This window comes from Mercenaria mercenaria, chromosome 3 (assembly GCF_021730395.1).
Source record: "Mercenaria mercenaria strain notata chromosome 3, MADL_Memer_1, whole genome shotgun sequence".
Classification (NCBI taxonomy): Eukaryota; Metazoa; Mollusca; class Bivalvia; order Venerida; family Veneridae; genus Mercenaria; species Mercenaria mercenaria.
In genome coordinates, this window is record NC_069363.1 from 79,726,797 (window position 1) to 79,746,587 (window position 19,791).

General features: G+C 34.5%; 1 protein-coding gene across 2 annotated transcripts in view; it reads right to left on the reverse strand.

The window, feature by feature from the left end:
• Positions 1-19,791, reverse strand: part of LOC123524294 (CDK5 and ABL1 enzyme substrate 1-like) — an 81,055-nt gene that overhangs the window by 36,824 nt on the left and 24,440 nt on the right. The window contains exons 4-8 of one of the 2 annotated variants that reach the window (XM_053539017.1): positions 16,976-17,059; positions 16,017-16,152; positions 12,334-12,433; positions 7,037-7,120; positions 1,390-1,490 (exon numbers count right to left, since the gene is read on the reverse strand). In XM_053539017.1, the coding sequence (XP_053394992.1) occupies positions 1,390-1,490; positions 7,037-7,120; positions 12,334-12,433; positions 16,017-16,152; positions 16,976-17,059 (505 nt within the window). The remainder of the gene's footprint in view (positions 1-1,389; positions 1,491-7,036; positions 7,121-12,333; positions 12,434-16,016; positions 16,153-16,975; positions 17,060-19,791) is intronic. The other variant, XM_053539018.1, reaches the window with a different exon arrangement.

The following is a 19,791-nucleotide window of genomic DNA, read 5'->3' on the forward strand; positions in this document are numbered from 1 at the left end:
TGATCAAAACTAGTCGAAATATTAGGATGTACGTTTCATGACGGCATGATAACTTTTAACTATCACTGCCCCATTATGTCCATGCTTATTCTGAGTATTTCTGTAAGGAAATCTGCAATGCAAATGTCGCAAGATAAAATTTTCACGAGGCAGAAATCGCACGGCTCACCGTTTCCAGTAAAGTTGCATGGTTTTGGATATTCGGACAATCGCGGTGTTTATTTCTAATGTTTGATCAAAACAAATCCAAATAATAGGATGTAAGTTTCGGGACAGCGTAATAACGTTTGACTGTCACAGTCCCGTCATGTCCGAGCTTATTGTGCGTATTTATGTAAGGACACTTCCGATGAAGTCTGTTGGGAAAGTTTTCATGTACATGTACATATGAATGTATTTGTAAAGATAACAGGTCTGATAATGAATTTATGTTGACATTAAAGCATACAATTGTCTCGCTGATATTTTTGAACGTATGTTTTGTGTTTTCGTTTCTGTCATTTTAGTATCATCGGCTGAAACCGGTGTCGAGGTAGATATCTCCTCGCACTTTTTCACATATTTCCGAAGATTTTAGTCTCTTATTTAAAATTATGAGTTACATTTGACCCATTTGACGTTTCTTGATGAATATTTATTTGTAATCGATTGGGGTCTGACCAGTATTTATGACTATTTTGGATTTATAATGGTTTTTTATTTCGCGGCATGAAGATCACAAACCAGTATCATAAAGGGGCAATAATTCAAAATGAAAGTATGAAAAATCTAATTCGGTGACCACCCTTTTTCTTTTAATATTTCAAAAGTAAACATTATATTCTGCTATTCTTGCAAGTTTAATCAAATTCCTTTATGTAGATTTGGAAATATTAACTGCTGAAGGAAATATACAATATTTCATATGATGCTTTTTTGACTTAGAAAACAACAACAACACACAAGTGTCATGCAAATATTTCTTGAATTTCATTAAAATTTCTTTTTGTTTTAAAGGGAAATAATCATGTCTTATGAGATTTGACTAGCAGTTATACTTCATGAATCATTTATTTGATTCCTTGATCTTATATGTTATGGCAGACCGCTCTAGATTTCAACATACACTTGTACCATGGTCATGCATTATAATCTGAAATAAAATGAAAACAAAGTCGGTGACCCCCATATTTCTTTTTATTTTTAAGTTACTTATAGAATGAACTAACAATATATGAAATATGAGCAAAATCTGTTATTGGGAAAAAAATGGTGAAATTCTAGCATACGCCTTTAAAATATACAGGAGGAGATATTTTCCTGTAAACACCAGCTTGGGAAACATTTTCTGTTGTTTTTTTTTTTTTTAGCTACAATTTACATAATTTTACATAAATGGATAAAACTGACCATATAAGAGGAGAAGTTGAGTACTGTCCTGTAGCCACCAGACTGGAGTTCTGGATCGTCCAACAAGCTTGGGTTATAAGACTCCTCCTCCTCTTCCACAACTGAAAAGAATCACAATAATCTCAATGTGTAATACACTTTATCTAATTTAACCTTTACCCTGCTAAATTTCTAAAATAAATTGGTCTATCATTCAATTTGGGCAGTACCATTTATTATTTGAAGGGGTGTTCACTGAAAATTTACTGACTGAATAGCGAACAGTGCAGACCATGATCAGCCTGCAAGGATCTTGGTCTACACTGGTCGCAAAGGCAGAATCACTTGCTGGCAGCAGGCTAAAGGTTAAATAATACTGACTGAAGTATGAAGTTGCACTTCTCTTTGCTAATGCATAAAATTGCTCAAAAAATCATCCAGGATCCTCATGCAGTAATCCTTAATAAAACTGCAGTATTCTCAAAAAATTTCTCTGTTTATTGTCTGCTGTTGACTTTGGCACCTTGTGTTATTAATATCTAAGCAATAAAACATCATTCTCACATATATTAAGGTCACGAGTTTCTTCTCATTTTGCTATGCTTCTACACATTTTCATCTTATGATTTGGATCAAACTGAGAATATATGTGAAAAGCCCTAGCCCATTCCAAAATGAAATATTAAGCAAATTCAGTGAATTTATATCCCCTGCAAAACAGGGTTCTTGTGAGTGAGGGGACTATTTTATTTTGAAAGATATTCAATTTCAATATATACACAAGATATACATAATAGGAGAGTGCTATGATTTGTTAGTTCCTATTTTTTACCAAATACAGGGGGAAAATTCTGCCCTATAGTGTTCTACATAAATTTTGCATTAAGTTTCATGAAAACCCATCAATGGAATACTTTGTTCTGTGTGAATTTATTAATTTCAAAACAATGAAAGGGCAATAACTCTACAGTAACTAAAAAGATCCTGATGAAAAATGAGCATGCACCACTGCCCTATAGTGATCAGTATTTATATCAAATTTCATGAAGATCTATCGATAGGTTTCTTGGATACAGTCAAAATTCTTTTTTTTTTTACAAAATAAAGGGGGAAAACTCTGCTTTTACTAGGTCAAGGGGTATAATACCAAAAGTGAACAAAGGGCATGTGCTAATTTACAAGTATGTGAGGTTTGGTGAAACAAAAGAAACCAAACAGTATTTCAAGGAGACTTTGATAAAAAAAAAATGTTCCAGAAATGGTAGAAACATTATTTAAGGAGAAAAAATCCTTGTTTATATTACAATGTAATACTTACTACCTCAGTTCTTTCCATATAGTCCAAGATTCACTACTTCTACATCACTAATTCCTAACATCTTCACCACAAGCATAAAAAGTTCCATAATTCTCTATCAAAAATTAGCACAACTGCCATGCAAAATAATCTAGCTAAATCAACATACCATTCCGATAATAATCTACACTTTAAATTTCAAACATACAACTGTTAGTCCAGTCACATCACAGTAACATTTTGATTATTTCACATGCCAACTTTTTAAGCGGGCTGTTGCTGACAAATGTTTAAAATACACTTCACTGACATTTCCTGACAGGCATTATTAAAAGGGCAAGGTCAAAAACAAATTTCCCATAATTTCATAATACATTTGAGCCACACCATGAGAAAACCAACCAGCATGGATCCAGACCAGCTTGCTCATCCGTGCAGTCAGGTTAGGATCCATGCTATTCACTTACAAAGTCTATTGCAATTTAATAGAGAAACTGTTAGCGAACAGCATGGATCCTGACCAGACTGCGCAGATGCACAAGCTGGTCTGGATCCATGCTGGTCGCAATTGCACTATATTGGGTTTTCTCATGGTGCAGCTCATTTAATTCTTCATAGAGTAAACAAGAGCTGTCTCCATAGGATGACACATGCCCCCGATGGCACTTTGAATGAATAGTTATGGCCGACGTTAGAGTTTAGGACCTTTGACCTACGGACTTGGGTCTTGCGCACGCCAAGTCGTCTTACTGTGCCACACATTCATGCGTAGTTATTTTTAAATCCATGCATGAATGACAAAGATATGGACCGGACATGCCCATCATTGCACTATCATGAAATATGACCTTTAACGTCTAAGTGTGACCTTGACTTTTGAGCTACGGACCTGGGTCTTGCGCGCGACACGTCGTCTTACTGTGGTACACATTCATGCCCAATAATTTTAAAACCCATGCATGAATGACAAAGATATGGATCGGACACGCCCATCAATGCACTATCATAAAATATGACCTTTAACGTCTTTGAGCTACGGACCTGAGTCTTGCGCGCGACACGTCGCCTTACTGTGGTACACATTCATGCCAAGTTATTTGAAAATCCATCCATGGATGACAAAGATATGGACCGGACACGAAAATTGCGGACAGACCGACAGACGGTTCAAAAACTATATGCCTCCCTTTGGGGGCATAAAAAAATATTTTGCTATCGGCAGTATGAAGTGACATTTTTTTAATAAAACAAAATGGTTATATATATCAGCAATAATTATTGTAGAGCAGGGTACTTTCTAAAAGACAACTATCTAACTGCAACAAGGGCAGGGTTTTTTCTAGCTAATTTGGGAACATAGCCTATACCCCCAAAATTGGGAATATTGATGCGTAAATGTTTCAAATTGGGAAATATACAGTCCCATAGGATATAGTAAGGATGTGTTTAAGCACATTCTCATATACTTGTTTCTTATTGTACAACCTCTTTAACATACTTCCATTACAAAAATTGTCCATAATTTGGTCAATATTTGTGCAATTTTGATGAAATTTTTTTCAGAATTTAGATTGGGAATTTTGCACTTATTTTGGGAAAAAACATACTTTTTGGCATTGGGATAATAGCCGAATAACGGCTATAAAAACGGCCGAAAAAAAACCCTGAAGGGCAACAACTCTTTATCAAATCACTGCACTGCTACATAATAACATGAACCACTTCAATTCACACCAAAAGATAAAAGCATCAAAATAAATTTGCTTTTCCTAAACTTCAATAGAAATACCAGATATTGTGCAAAGAAGTCCATTTTCAGCTTTATATTTAAAGGCCCATGATGTTTTTTTATGCAACAGATGACACAAGGGACATAATCTGTATGATTTTCTTTATAGCTGTTATAGATTTTTTTTTAAAAGATTTCAAAGAACCTTTAAGTCAATGTAATCGGTTGGCTACAAGATAAAACCACATTTAAAATATCCACTAAACTCTTTCTGATAACCTCCTTTTCAAAGGTAAGCCAAATATTAGTAACATAAAATATTCATGATCTGAAAATAATATAAACATAATGTGTACCCCAAAACCAACTTAATATGCTATATGTAATATCTTGAGTAAATATTCTGGTAGACAAATGTTCTGAAAAGGTTAATCTACAAGTTTGTTACCAAGAGGTTAATCAACGGTCGTGGTGACTGGTGTGCATTCTGGCCATAATGACACCCCTTGTGAAATCTGATGTGACATTGTGTCCAGATTGTACACACGATCCACCTGGAAATGGTACATATATACCTGTACCAGGCTTTAAATGGAAGCTACATGTAGTAGCCTTTAATGAGAGCCTCCTGTACTCGCTTTTATTAAATGCTTCTCACAGTAACTTTTGTAGTAAGCAAACAGCAGATCTGGAGCTACTTGGCCGTAGCGTTTAAGAGTGAAGCTTCCTGAAGCAGCCTTATTTGCTTGCATTTTTTTTTCAACATTATTTCAGTCATGTTACGGAGGGCATTTAATCTTACCAGTGTTCCTGGACTCTGTACCAGCACTAACCTGTTTTCTACAAGGAACTGACAACACCTACTGACTGAGAGATGGTAGACGAAATGATTCCTGACACAATGTCAATCATCAAATTGTCATGGACACTTGTAGCCTTTAGAATGAGGCTGCCTGCAGTAGTGATGCCACCTGCTGTAGTCTTTAATATGAAGCCATCTGTTGTAACCTTAGAGTGAAGTCACCTGTTGTAGCCTTTAAAACTGAAGTCATCTGTAATAGCCTTTAGAGTGAAGCTACCTGCAGTAAACTAAAGAGTGAAGCTACCTGCAGTAAACTAAAAAGTGAAGCTACCTGCAGTCACTCAAAGAGTGCAGCCACCTGCTGTAGCCTTTAATATGAAGCCACCTGTTGTAGCCTTTAGAGTGAAACCAAATGCTGTAGCCTTTAAAATTGAAGCCATCTGTAATAGCCTTTAGTGAGAACTGCGTAAAAAAGAGTGACTACCTGCAGTACTAAATGAAGCTACGCAGTCAGAGTGAAGCTCACCTAGCAGTAAACTAAAGAGTGCATAAGCTAGTGAACCTGCAGTAACTAATGAACTGCTAACTAGTGAAGTCACTGCAGCCTAAGTAGTACCGCAGTACCTAAGAATGAAGCCACCTGTAGTAACATTAAGCCTTAACAGTGAAACAACCAGCAGTAACCTTAAGATTGAAACCACCTGCAGTTACCTTAAGAGTTCATCTACCTGCAGTCGCCTTAACAGCGTAGCTACCTGCAGTAACCTAAAGAGTGAAGCCAACTGCAGTAACCTTAAGAAAGAAGTTACCAGCAGTAACCTTAATCTTTACAGGTGAAGCCACCTGTAGTAACCTTTAGAGTGAAGCCACCTGCAGTGACCATAAGAGTATACTTACCTGCAGTAACCATAAGAGTGGAGCCACTTGCAGTAATCTTAAAAGCGAAGCTACCTGCAGTAACTTTATAAGTGAAGCTACCTGCAGTAACCTTAAGACTTAAAATGAAGCCACCTGCAGTAACCTTAAAAGTGAAGCTACCTGCAGCAACTTTAATAGTAAAGCAACCTGCAGTAACCTTAAAAGTGAAGCTACCTTCAGTAACTTTAATAGTAAAGCAACCTGCAGTAACCTTAAAAGTGAAGCTACCTTCAGTAACTTTAAAAGTGAAGCAACCTGCAGTAACCTTAAAAGTGAAGCTACCTTCAGTAACTTTAAAAGTGAAGCAACCTGCCGTAACCTTAAAAGTGAAGCTACCTGCAGTAACTTTAAGTGTAATGCCACCTGCAGTAACCTTTTGAGTGAAGCAACCTGCCGTATTCTTAAATGTGAAGCTACCTGCAGTAACTTTAAAAGCCAAGCCATCTGCAGTAACCTTTAGAGTGACACTATCTTGAGAACAAGCAGAGCTCTGTAAACTGTTTCTAAAATAAAAGTAGAATTGGTCTTTCATTTATTACTACTGACTTTTGCATACATTTTCACTTCTATAGATTTTGTCTTTCCTCTTTCTTTTGAGGTCGGATTATCAACAGGTATTCTAATATTGTTCGCATAATCTTCTTGTGTTATAAAATAACATGGCTGCTTTTACATTCTGTGTCAGATAGTTATAAATAGAAGCAAAAATAAATCTCGAGTGAATATCATCCAATCTACAGTTCAGCTATAAAATTATGTTCCCTACACCTGTAACACCACAAATGTTAAATCAGAAGGAATAATATCTTGGTAGTCTATGACAAGGTGAAAATTCTTGGATATATATGTTTATAAGACACGCATGATGCGCAAGCAGACATGACATAAAAGCATGCGGGTGAAACAAAAAATACCATTATACCTCGATGAAGTGTGGTTGTAGCGATAGAACCGCGAGCAGACAACAGATAGGGATCCTCAGATATGCTTCGAGTATATATACGACCTGTAGAATTATCGTAAACTGAGTATGTATACACAACCTGTAGAACTCTCATAAACTGAGCATGCATATAAGACCTGTAGAATTACCAGGGTTCCCGCTGTTGGTCGCCAATGGCGCCAAATGCGACAAAATATAAATTCTGGCGCTAAAAATATTCAATTGGCGAATTCCTTTGGCGTCTACAAGATAATCGTCGATCTGATCTTCTGATCTTTCTCAATGACGCAATAACGGATTATCCGATATTTAACACTACACGAAGACAATACAGAACGTGTCAATACCGATTTACACCTCGGGGCATAATTTAAAACTTCGCCGAGTCACTAGAGCGTTCCTCCACGCAAAAACGATTATCAGTCAATCTGATTCGCCAAATTTAGCCCCGCCTACTTACACGAAAGCAAATGAAACGAAATATTAGCTGCGTGCTTCGTCTAATGCACCATCTTTTTATGATGCAAAAAATAAAAAACGCGAGATAAATTTACAGGTTATTTTAATGACAATCAGATTCGCCGAAGTAATCGAGACCGAGAAAATGCCGGAAATAATGACACGTCAAAGCTCGATCAAAAGATATACATATTCTTCGATCGTAAATAGATAAATTTTGCACAGCGTTGTTTAATAAACCTACTCGTTCATAAATTTCAGTCGCGGTCGTATAATTTCAATCGGAGAATTTTTGAGATACAAATGAACTAAAGCAGTTCTTTTGGTTCTTTTACGTGCCCAACGTAAAGCATTGATACACGGGGGATAATTTAAAAAGCTCAACCCCAGAGCTTCAAAACAAAGTGCTTATAATACCTGTAGGTGGTATTTTCGCTATACATTAGTATGTATGAAAGGAACTAGAAATTTAGTTATATATATAATAAAACTTAAGCATTTTAAAAAGCTTTTCAAAAGTTATAAAATAATATAAAACACTGTTTTTGATAAATGACCTAAATTAATTTTGAAATAAAAAGTTAAAAGAATAAAGAGATAAATATTCATGTTTTAAAAACATCTATTAAGTGAAAATGACCATTAAAGGGAGATAATTAAAAATGGCAAACTATATAAAGGGATAATTTAATAGATTGAGCAATTACTTTTGTTTAGAAAATGTTCTTGAAAATGGTTGAGAAGATTAAAAACTTTTTTTTGATTCAATGTGATATTAGGATAAATATTCATGTTTTAAAAACATCTATTTAGTGAAAATGACCCTTAAAGGGAGATAATTAAAAATGGCAAACTATATAAAGGGATAATTTTATAGATTGAGCAATTACTTTTGTTTAGAAAATGTTCTTGAAAATGGTTGAGAAGATTAAAAACTATTTCTGATTTAATGTGATATTAGGATAGACTGATTCAAGAGCAAATTGCATGGTTACTGTAAAGAATCAAATGAAAAAGAGATTGAAAAAGAAAATGGTATGTCGCCCATCACAGACTATTGGCTCCAACTTGAGAGCCACTGGCGCAAACTTTTCCTGATTGGCGAATTTGTTGGCGCAAAGTGAAATTGACCCAGAGGAAACCCTGATTACTGTAAACTGAGCAAGTATATATACGACCTGCAGAATTATTGTAAACTGAGCATGTATATACGACCTGCAGAATTATTTTAAACTGAGCATGTATACATGAACTGTAGAATTATTGGGAAGTGAGCAATTAAATACGGTCTGCAGAATTATCATAAACTGAGCATGTATATACGATCAGTAAAATGTAAATTGAGCTTGAATATATGACCCGTATAATTATTGTATACTGAGCATGTATATGCAACTTGTTGAATTATCATTAACTGAGCTTGTATATACAACATGTACAATTATTGTAAACTGAGCATGTATATATGACATGTACAATTATTGTAAACTGAGCATGAGCTTTTTGTGTAAGTATTTTATGTTATTCTTTATGTATATGCACAACCAAGAATGTTGCAATCGAACCCTGATTTGTTCATGATTTGAATAATTCAACTTTGGTTGGGTAGCGGAACAGAACCAATAACAATACAGTTGATAATGTAAGAGGGCCGTGATGGCCACAGATCGCTCACCTGAACAGGCTAGAGTGTGCAACTTTAGAAGAGAACCATGATATGCTCCAGGTATCAAAAAATCCAGAAGTGGTAGAAATTGATTACATAAAACAGTGTAACAGATGACAAACAGTTCAACCTCTAAATGTTTCTATGACCTTCAAAATTGGTTGGAAAAAAATACAGATCTTTGGAGCAGGCTGAGGGTATTTTGGATGGTCTCTTTATAACGGTTATCTATATACAGTGGTTCACAAAAATCAGTTGTTCAAAGCTATTTCTACATTTAGCTCTAGTGGCCCCTAAAACGGGGCGGAGTGCAACCAACTGAACAAGTTTGGAAAATGCTACAGACCAAGTTTGGTAAAGATCCATAAAGCCATTCAGATGTGAGAAGATGTCATTAAAAGGTATTTCAATTATTAACTCAAGCTGCCCCTAAAAGGGAACTAGTGCCCCCTTTTAAACAAATTTGGGAGCAGACTTTATACCAATGCTTAAGACCAAGCTAAATGACGATCCACCGAGCAGTTAATGAGAAATTGTTAGTAGTTATTTTTATTTTTGTATTTTTGGCCCTAAAAAGGGGCCAAATCTACCCATTTGAACAAAATTTGGAAAGAACTTTATAATGCTGTAATCTAAATTGAAGACTGTGCCAGAATACTCCTGACAAAAGTTTTGTGCAATTCTAATCAGTAGTTTCAGGGCTCGAGCTGGGGGGCGACTTGAGAGAAACAGTTGCTTTGGAGCTCTTCTCTCTCTTAAATCAAACATCAATGCGAAATTGAAGTCACCCGACTTTTTTTTATTTGGAAAAGAACTTCTCATTTTATTTATTTACTTCTGTCAGCAAAGTATAGAAACAGTATTGTTTCTATCCTATTTATCTATTTATTTGGGTTTTACGGCACACCAACACAGTATAGGTTATATAATGCCAAACAGGACTACAAATTTTGGTTTCACATCTCATTTGTAGTCCTGTTTGGCGCCATATAACCTATACTGTGTTTGTGCACTGTAAAACCCAAATAAATAAATAAATAGGATAGAAACAATACTGTTTCTATACTTTGCTGACAGAAGTAAATAAATAAAATGAGAACTTTTTTCCAAATAAAAAAAAAAGAAAAAAAAAAAATAATAAGTTCAACCCCTGTAACATGTTACATTTTTTTCAACCTATGAAAAGTTCTCATGTTAATGTTGTGCAACACGAAATGGACACATCCTTGGACGGCTACCTATACCAAACAGTCCACTTATACCAAACAGTCCACACAGAGCCATGATTCAACAACACCAAGGAAATACTTGACAACAAAATAATAATCAAGTTTCTATATAACAGAACAACAACTATTATTAACAGTAAAAATTTCCCATCTTTAATTCACAACTTAACCTTATTGACTTAATGGAATTTACAGGATAAAGTACTGAAACTCAAATCTGTAAACTGAAAAAGAGAAATTAATCTTCCGTAATCAAAATTAACACTTATTTTTGCCTTTAGAACTATCATTTCAAATATGCAAATGTTATCAGTCAATATCCTTGCACGAATGTTTTATTTACAGTTGTGAAAGAAGAGTGTGTGACAATGTGAGCTTTAAAAGATTTCTCAAAAAAAAAAACCGGCATGTCACTTCATAACAATTTCATATTTTCATCATAAAATCTTATTGCAACTGCAAAACATGTGTGAACTTTTATCTCAAATATTGTATCAATAAAGGCTAAATTTCATATTTTAAAACTGCTATGTTATTTCAGAGCAACTATGAACAAACAATGCCACTTGAAAAATTTTTTTTTTGAAAAATTATACTTCAAAATATATTAATTGAAACAGTAACATCAATCTAGGATAATGTCAAATTTAAGATAAAAGACAATATTTATGTGATTTCATCCTTCCTATATCAACAACTGTATATAATTATTGAGCATTGTGGAAATGATGAATGCTGCAATTTGTATATTTTGCTTCATGTTAAACAAAACTTCTTCTAAAGGGAAAGCAAAAGCATATAACTGAGACTAGTTTACAAAGAACATAAAAGAAAACCCCAAACTTCACTACCAGTGTTCAAAAAACAATGCAAAACTTTACTGCTTTCATCTTATAAAAATTGTCTCACTCTGTTTACCATTGTTCTAAAAATGTTCCTGTTTAAATATAAAATTTTCAAAATCTTTTCAGATATTAAGTTGATTTCACTACATTTTTTTCTTTTGCCATTTAAAACATAGTGCAGTGCGATTTGGCCACAACAGGCAAAGAAATTTATATTCCAAGAATGCAGTCAAATTTAACATGCCATATACTGTGAAATCATTCAATTTTAAGGGCATAAAATTTCGTGGTTTTTGCCAAAATGACTGTTTCCATGGGGATATAAATATATTTGTGGATTTCAACTTCCAAAGATGAAATGAACTGGAATATTATGTATTCAAAGGGATTTAGTTTAGTTTATACTGATTTGTTTTAGCTCGATTGTGATGAAAGCTTCAAGCTTATTCTAACTACTCTTTAGTCCGCTTCATGGAAAACCAGTACTGGTGTCATATGAGAAGTCATGGTCGTGACCCCAGTGGGGTTCGAACCCACGACCCCTGGATTGAGCAGCCGACACCTTAACCACTAGACTACCGCTCCCCACTCCCTATTCAAAGGGATTTAACCTTTACCTTGCTAAATTTCCATAATGAACTTGTCGATCTTCCAATTTGGACAGTACCATTAACTCTTAAAAATGGTGCTTACCAAAAATATACTGACTGAATAGTGAACAGTGCAGATCATGATCAGACTGCACGAATGTGCAGGCTGATCATGATCTACACTAGTCACAAAGGCACAATCAATCGTGTCCAGCATTATAAGGGTTAAGTTCTTGCACTGACACAACCACGAAACCTATAAAAATTAGACTGCCTCAAATATTAATGATTTCACAGTAAAAGAGAAATTTTTAATATTATATAAATAATTTCAAATAATCTTTTTTCTTAACATTGAAGACAAAATACATTTTTCAGAAAAAAAAGTGGAAACAGCTAAAGAACATATCATCATAGAATTTACAAAGATGAAAGCAGGGTATTTTGAGTGAGTCAACATGCAACATTCCCGAAACTTTTGTCTTACCTGATAAATGGTCCGATACATTCAGACGTGACTCAGATGAAGTTCTCCTTATTTCATTATTCTTTTTAGTTGGCTCCAGTAATTCGCTATAGGAAACATCCTAAAATATAATATTTATTTGAAATTTCACACAACTTAAATGTTAGAAATTAGACACAATGACATGTCACCCGAAAATGGAAATTCAATCGATGAACTATCCTGTCACAACACATTAGTAGATGTGTTGAATGATGGACCAGCTGAATATTAAAGGTCCATAATTATTTTAAAAACAGATGAAACAGCTTTCCAAACAGATGTTATGCACACTTACATGGTTAGAAAAAGAAATGCTTTTAATGGACTGTTAGAGTTAGAGCCATAAAGGGAGATAATAAAAGACAATAGATTCAATGGAACATTCTAGTATATTCAGCAATATTCAAACCGTTGATAAATGTTAAAGAAAGTAATTATCAGAAATAGGATTTAACAAGAAATTAATGTATTTTATGTTCATAACGGAAAATGTGGCAGCCACATTTTTAACAAGGGCATTATGAGCCTTTAAACAATTCAATGTTTGTGATATACAGGCAAACCTGTATTAAGAGACCGCCAAGGGGACTGCCAACTCTTAATAGATTCTTTCAGTAACACAAGTAAACCGGTATTTCTATACTGTTAATAAACTATGAATACTATAAATCATACATTTATTATACACTCTGGTACAATGTTTGTCAAATAAACAATTCTGCAAAATAGATCTTTTATTTGTATTAATCAATATAACCAGTCATCATCAATCCTAATTATCAATCATCATTTCTTTTCTTAAAAAAAGTCACCAATCCTTCCCAAGTCTGATGCAATAACCATTGCTCACTCAATAATCAGTGGCTCTAAACTTCATAAATGAATTCAATTTAAGTATGACTTATCCTTAATTTTCTATTGAAATAAAAAACATATTCATTAACTCAGAACTGGAAGTAAACCAGAAATCATAGTATTGTTGACACTTTAGTTAATGCCGATTAATTATTTTTGTCCAATCATCAAAAAATAATTTTCTTTTTCAAATTGCTTGTCTGCGTGATGGTTTGACATGCAATAATTAAAGAAAAGTACCTGCCAATTCTAGACAGGTGCAAAATGCCTTAAGGGAAGGTTGATCATTAAACTTACAACGCGGTCTCTAAATAGATATATCTTTGTAGATAGGGAAATATTTGTGGTGGCCACTGGTTGCATAATAAAAAAAAAGTAATTAATTTATATAGTGAAAACATTCGGGAGGGATTTTAAATGGTCGTTCAATAGAAAAGTTGCTTAATACAGGTGACCACATGTACAATTTTGACTGTATTTTTTTTTTTTTTTTTTTCATTATTTGAGCTAAATATATCCTTTCTGTTCACTCAAGATTTTAATATTGGCAATGCGGTTTTGTAGGACCATTCTTCCCATTCTAAGACTTTATTTCATGCTACCATATATTCCCTTATTAACCTCCACCCCCTCATCCTCCTCCAACCTGGAGGCATTGAGGATTTTGAGTGTGGTCTTCAAAAAATAAAACTATATTTCCAACTTATAAACAATGAATTGCAACAATTATTGCTCTATCAAAGTGCTGGTTTTCACTTAAATGCCTAAATCACCTTAAAAATATTTTATGGGGGGAGGATAGGAGGTGAGGATGGAGCATTTATTAGAGGAGGGGGAATACAACACTGATGATACTGTGCTGCTGATAATAAAGGAAATGATCATGATGAGGAAGATATATCACATATCTTAAACAAAACATTACTGATGATATCTTATAACCATATATACAACAAATCTGTGTTAGTCTATTTGCAATTAACTGCTACAGCCAAGTAAAAGTCCTACCTATCAGAAGAGTATTTAGAAATGACTGATATTTATCTGCAGATAAATATCAGTCATTTCTAAATACTCTTCTGATAGGTAGGACTTTTACTTGGCTGTAGCAGTTAATTGCAAATAGACTAACACAGATTTGTTGTATATATGGTTATAAGATATCATCAGTAATGTTTTGTTTAAGATATGTGATATATCTTCCTCATCATGATCATTTCCTTTATTATCAGCAGCACAGTATCATCAGTGTTGTATTCCCCCTCCTCTAATAAATGCTCCATCCTCACCTCCTATCCTCCCCCCATAAAATATTTTTAAGGTGATTTAGGCATTTAAGTGAAAACCAGCACTTTGATAGAGCAATAATTGTTGCAATTCATTGTTTATAAGTTGGAAATATAGTTTTATTTTTTGAAGACCACACTCAAAATCCTCAATGCCTCCAGGTTGGAGGAGGATGAGGGGGTGGAGGTTAATAAGGGAATATATGGTAGCATGAAATAAAGTCTTAGAATGGGAAGAATGGTCCTACAAAGCCAATAAATGAAGTCTTATTTCCTCATAGCGGTTTGTTCATTGCATTTGTCATGTGAGAATAGATAATAATTGATTTACTCTCAACTTTAAAGAGAGTAACTTGAATTTATGTTTCCATCAATCAAAAGAACAAATGCAAGTTTCATTTATGTATGAAATACAAAACTGAGAAATTCAAGCAAAATGGCTGTTTTACCTAAACCATGAATTTAAATTCTATGGAAACAAGAGCTCGTAGAACACTAAATGCCACCTTGATGCACTCAGTAATTGCACAAGGAACAGAAATTATCTGGTCACTGTACACATAATTTCTACTGTTCTGGTCTGACCTATTGACCACAAAATCAAAGGGGTCATCTGCTGGTCATGAACAACCTCCCTATCAAGTATCGTGATACTAGACCCAAGCATTCTCAAATTATTGTCCGGAAACTGTTTTAACTGTTCTGGGTCAATGTGACCTTGACCTTTGGCCTACTGACCTAAAAATTTAATAGAGATCATCTCCTGGTCAGGACCAACCTCTCTATCAACTTATATGATCCTAGGCCAAGGCATTCTTGAGTTATCATCCGGAAACCATTTAACTGTTCTGGGTCACTGTGACCTTGACCTTGGACCTACTGACCAAATCAATACTGGTCATCTGCTGATTATAACCAACCTCAATATCAAGGTTCGTGATCCTAGACCCAAGCGTTCTCAAGTTATGATCCAGAAATGGTTTAACTTTTCCAGGTCACTGTGACCTTGACCTTTGACCTACCGGCCACAAAATCAATAGGGGTCATCTGCTGATCATGATCAACCTCCCTATAAAATTTTGTGATCCTACACCCAAGAATTCTCAAGTTATCACACAGAAATGGTTTAACTGTTCCTGGTCACTGTGACCTTGACCTTTGACCTACTTACCTTAAAATCAATAGGGGTCATCTGCTGGTCATGACCAACCTCCATATCAACTTTCATGATCCTAGGCCCAAGCATTCTTGATTTATCATCTGGAAACCGTTTAACTGTTCAGGGTCACTGTGGCCTTGACCTACTGATCTCAAAATCAAAAGGGTCACCTGCTGGTTATGACCAACCTCCCTATCAACTTTCATGATGCTAAACCCAAGCGTTCTTGAGTTATCATCTGGAAACAGACTGGTCTACATACCAACAGACCGACCGACCTACCGACATCTGCAAAATAATATACCCCTCCTTCTTCGAAGAGGGGCAAAATTAAGTAATTTCAAAGTTATGAATTAACTCACTGGTGCATCCTCTCCCCGGGCAATCTTCTGTCCGAGAAGAAACATGTCCTCTTGAGAACTGATAGATTTGGTACCAGATGGGTAACGACTTCTGTGTATACTCAACACAGGCTGGAAATCATCATATAACTCGTGCCTAAAATAAACATACATGCTTATTATCATTGTATTTTTTTTTTAATCTAAACTAAAACTATTTCACTCTTTCGGCTTCATCTCTTTTGACATCTGCATCAAAAGCATTTTGCCTGTAAGCATGTTTCTTAGAAACTACTAGACTGAATGCTTTCAAACACCATATATCACTTTGGCGTTGACTGATAACCTCACAGAACAATTACTATGTAAACTTCATCTTACATTTTATAGAGTATGTAAAAAGATTGGTTAAGTTTTGCTTTTATCTCTAAACATACTAGTCCAAAATCAATGTTTCTAAACTTGGCATTATTAAGATGACCTCACACGTTTCATTATGCTGTGAAACATTTTTTTCAAAATGATTGCCCCCTTTTTGACCTTAAAAATTTTATAGAAGTTTTGCATGCAGGCAGGTGAGACTGAATGCTTTCAAACTCTACAGCAATCAACCATCATGAAATGAAGTCACAGAGCAGGTTTAATTACTCCAGTTAATATTTTTCAAAAGAATGCCCCTTTTTAACTTAGAAAAGTTCATGTTAAACTTTTTGCATACAAACAAATGTCTGAAAACTATTTGCCTGAACATTTTCAAACAAACAAGTCAATGATATCAAGAAATGACTGCTATGAACCAGGTTCCATTACTCCTGGCTCATATTTTACAAAATTATGTCCCTTTTTAAATCTTTTTACTCTTCCTACTGATCACAAAAAACTGGCTAAATCTTTATTAATCATATTCTTACTATACTGTTAAATGATCATATTTCTACTTAAATGACACAACCCAATGTGACTAACTATAAATCACTCACCTGCCAGGTACAGTATTTCTGTTGCCATACGGAAGTGTTGAAGACATCACAATTGGAGTCCGACTGTTGGAAACTATTAGCAACCTGCAAATATAAATAACATTTCTCTAACCACTTGACTTGACTATGCAAACAACAAATCCACTTCCTTTATAAAATACCTTCCTTATGTAAAATTCAACATCTATGTAAATTAATCAAACTTCCTTAATTCTTTTAATTGGACATACACTGATACTTGTTCTTTTCTAAATCCTGCTGACCTATACTTAAGCCAGTGTTTTAAAATCCTGCAGACATAAACTTGTGTTTCTAAATCCTGCAGACATGCATTTAATTTTTTTTTCAGTCTTGCAGACATAATAAGCTAGTGTTTTAAAATCCTGCAGACATAAACTTGACAATGTATTTAAAAATCCTGCAGACATAAACTTTTGTTTTTAAATCCTGCAGACATACACTAAAACATGTTGGGGTTTTTTTATCCCGAAGACATAATACTTAAGCCAGTGTTTTAAAATCCTGCAGACATAAACTTGTGTGTTTAAATCCTGCAGACATACACTAAAACATTTTTTTATCCTGCAGAAATATACTTAAGCCAGTGTTTTAAAGTCCTGCAAACATAAACTTGTGTTTTTAAATCCTGCTGACATACACATGGGTTTTTTTTTTTAATCCTGCAGACATACTAGAGTTTTAAAATCCTGCAGACATAAAATTGACGTGTTTTTAACTCCTGCAGACATAAACTTGTGTTTTTAAATCCTACCGGCACATACTTACACAAGTGTTTCCTGCAGACATACATTTAAACTAATAATTCTAAATCCTGCAAACATATGTATACATAAAAAAGTGTCTTTAAACCTTGCAGACATATATTTAAAAAGTGTTTTTAAATCCTGCAGACATAAACTTGTTTTTAAATCATGCTGACATATACTAAAAACAGGTGTTTTTAAACCCTTTGGACATAAACTTATGTTTTCAGATCCTGTAGATATATACTTCAGTGTTTCTATATGGTCTTCACATGATCTGATCTAAGAATAAGACAAACTTGTCTTAATATAACACACTTTGAGCATGACCTTCACATTTCAGACCCTATTTTCTTGAAGTCTTATATTTCAAAGCTGTATCATTACCTAACAATTTTACAATTACCGTACAACTCCTAAGATCTCAAAACGCACCCCACCCACTCTTAAAATCACTACCTGTCTCGAAATTCATTTATAATGGACATAATTAGTCAAATGCGAGAGACAAAAGGGTCTTTACCTGTAGGTTGATATATATTGCAAATATCTATATCTCAGATATGGATCTTGTGGTTTTAATAGCAGGGCCACTTATTATCAAGGGTGGTCTTTATCACACGTTCGACTGTAACTGCACCTGTCAAAATTAGCACTCAAGTAATCAAAAGTAACTGAAATTTGAAATTTTTTGCGCAAATTCTATTTCTATGAATTTCTTACAACCAACAGCAATCTCACTGAGGTAGGCAGAATAAACAGGACGCTTACTAGGGATTTGTACGGTAAATTGTTTACTTATATAAATTCTGCAGTGTGACACTATTGTGTATGAAATTTTACTTGTTAGTAATTATCAGTTGGCGACTGAGGTGAGAAGACTTTGCTGAATTTATTTCTAAGTAATTATCAGTTGGAGGTGAGAAGACTGCTGAGAACTGCGTAAATAATGACATTTATAGAAATTTCAGTACTGATTTAATGACACTGTAATAGTTTTATCATTGAATAAAATCCCAGAAAAGCTTTTAGACTGCAATATTTTATTGACTATGTGGGAAAATAATCCTTTATTAGCATGCAAGTAACATTCAGAATAATTTCTTCATTTCTTATCGGACAAAGCTCTTTATTGATGAAAAGCTTACAAAGAATTATATATAATGTACACTATAAAGCAAGTCACTCATAGATAGAATGAAAGCTTTTAATATCTTCAAATACCATGTTTTGTTTATTTATTTTGCTGGGGTTAATGTTGCACTGACACAATTATAGGTCATATGGTGACTTTCGTGCTTTGATGGTGGTGGAAGACCCCAGGTGCTCCTCGAAGTTATTTTATCACGAGCAGACACCTTGGCAGAACCACCGAGCTGGCTGTATAAACTACATGCTAACTTGTTCACAAAAACACCCCTAAACAGAAATAACAGTGCTGCCTCTCTAAAGTGAAAATGTCTGAGATTTGGCTCTGAAATGGCTATTTACTATAAATTTAATCACAGTTTGATCCATGTAACCCCTAACAGGGTTTTTGTAGAAGTATAGGATTAGTCTGCTCCAAAGTTAACATAAAAACGAAATTGATTCAAACACATTTAAATTAGGTTTATACACAATTACACCAAAATGTGTTCGGAAATACTAATTAATACTGCATGAAGACTGCCATACATAGCCACTGAACATTTTAACATCGACCCAGAATTTCATTTTTCCCTGACTTTTCCCTGATTTTTATACAATTTCATTTTTCACTGACTATTATCAAGATTTTCCTGACAATTCACTGACCTTGAAAAAAATCATTTTCCCCTGACTTTTCAAGAAAAGTGGCAACTCTGTCAAAGTGTGACCTTGACCTTGGACCTAGTGACCTAGGTTTTGCACTCTGCAAGCTGTCTGAATGCGGCTAAAACTTATGCTAATTTAATGAAATTCAACTCCTAGTAGTTTAGAAGAAATGGAGTGGACATGAATTTACGCTATTTGATCTATGACCTCTAAATGTGAACTTGACCTTGGACTAAGTGACCCAGATCAAGTGCT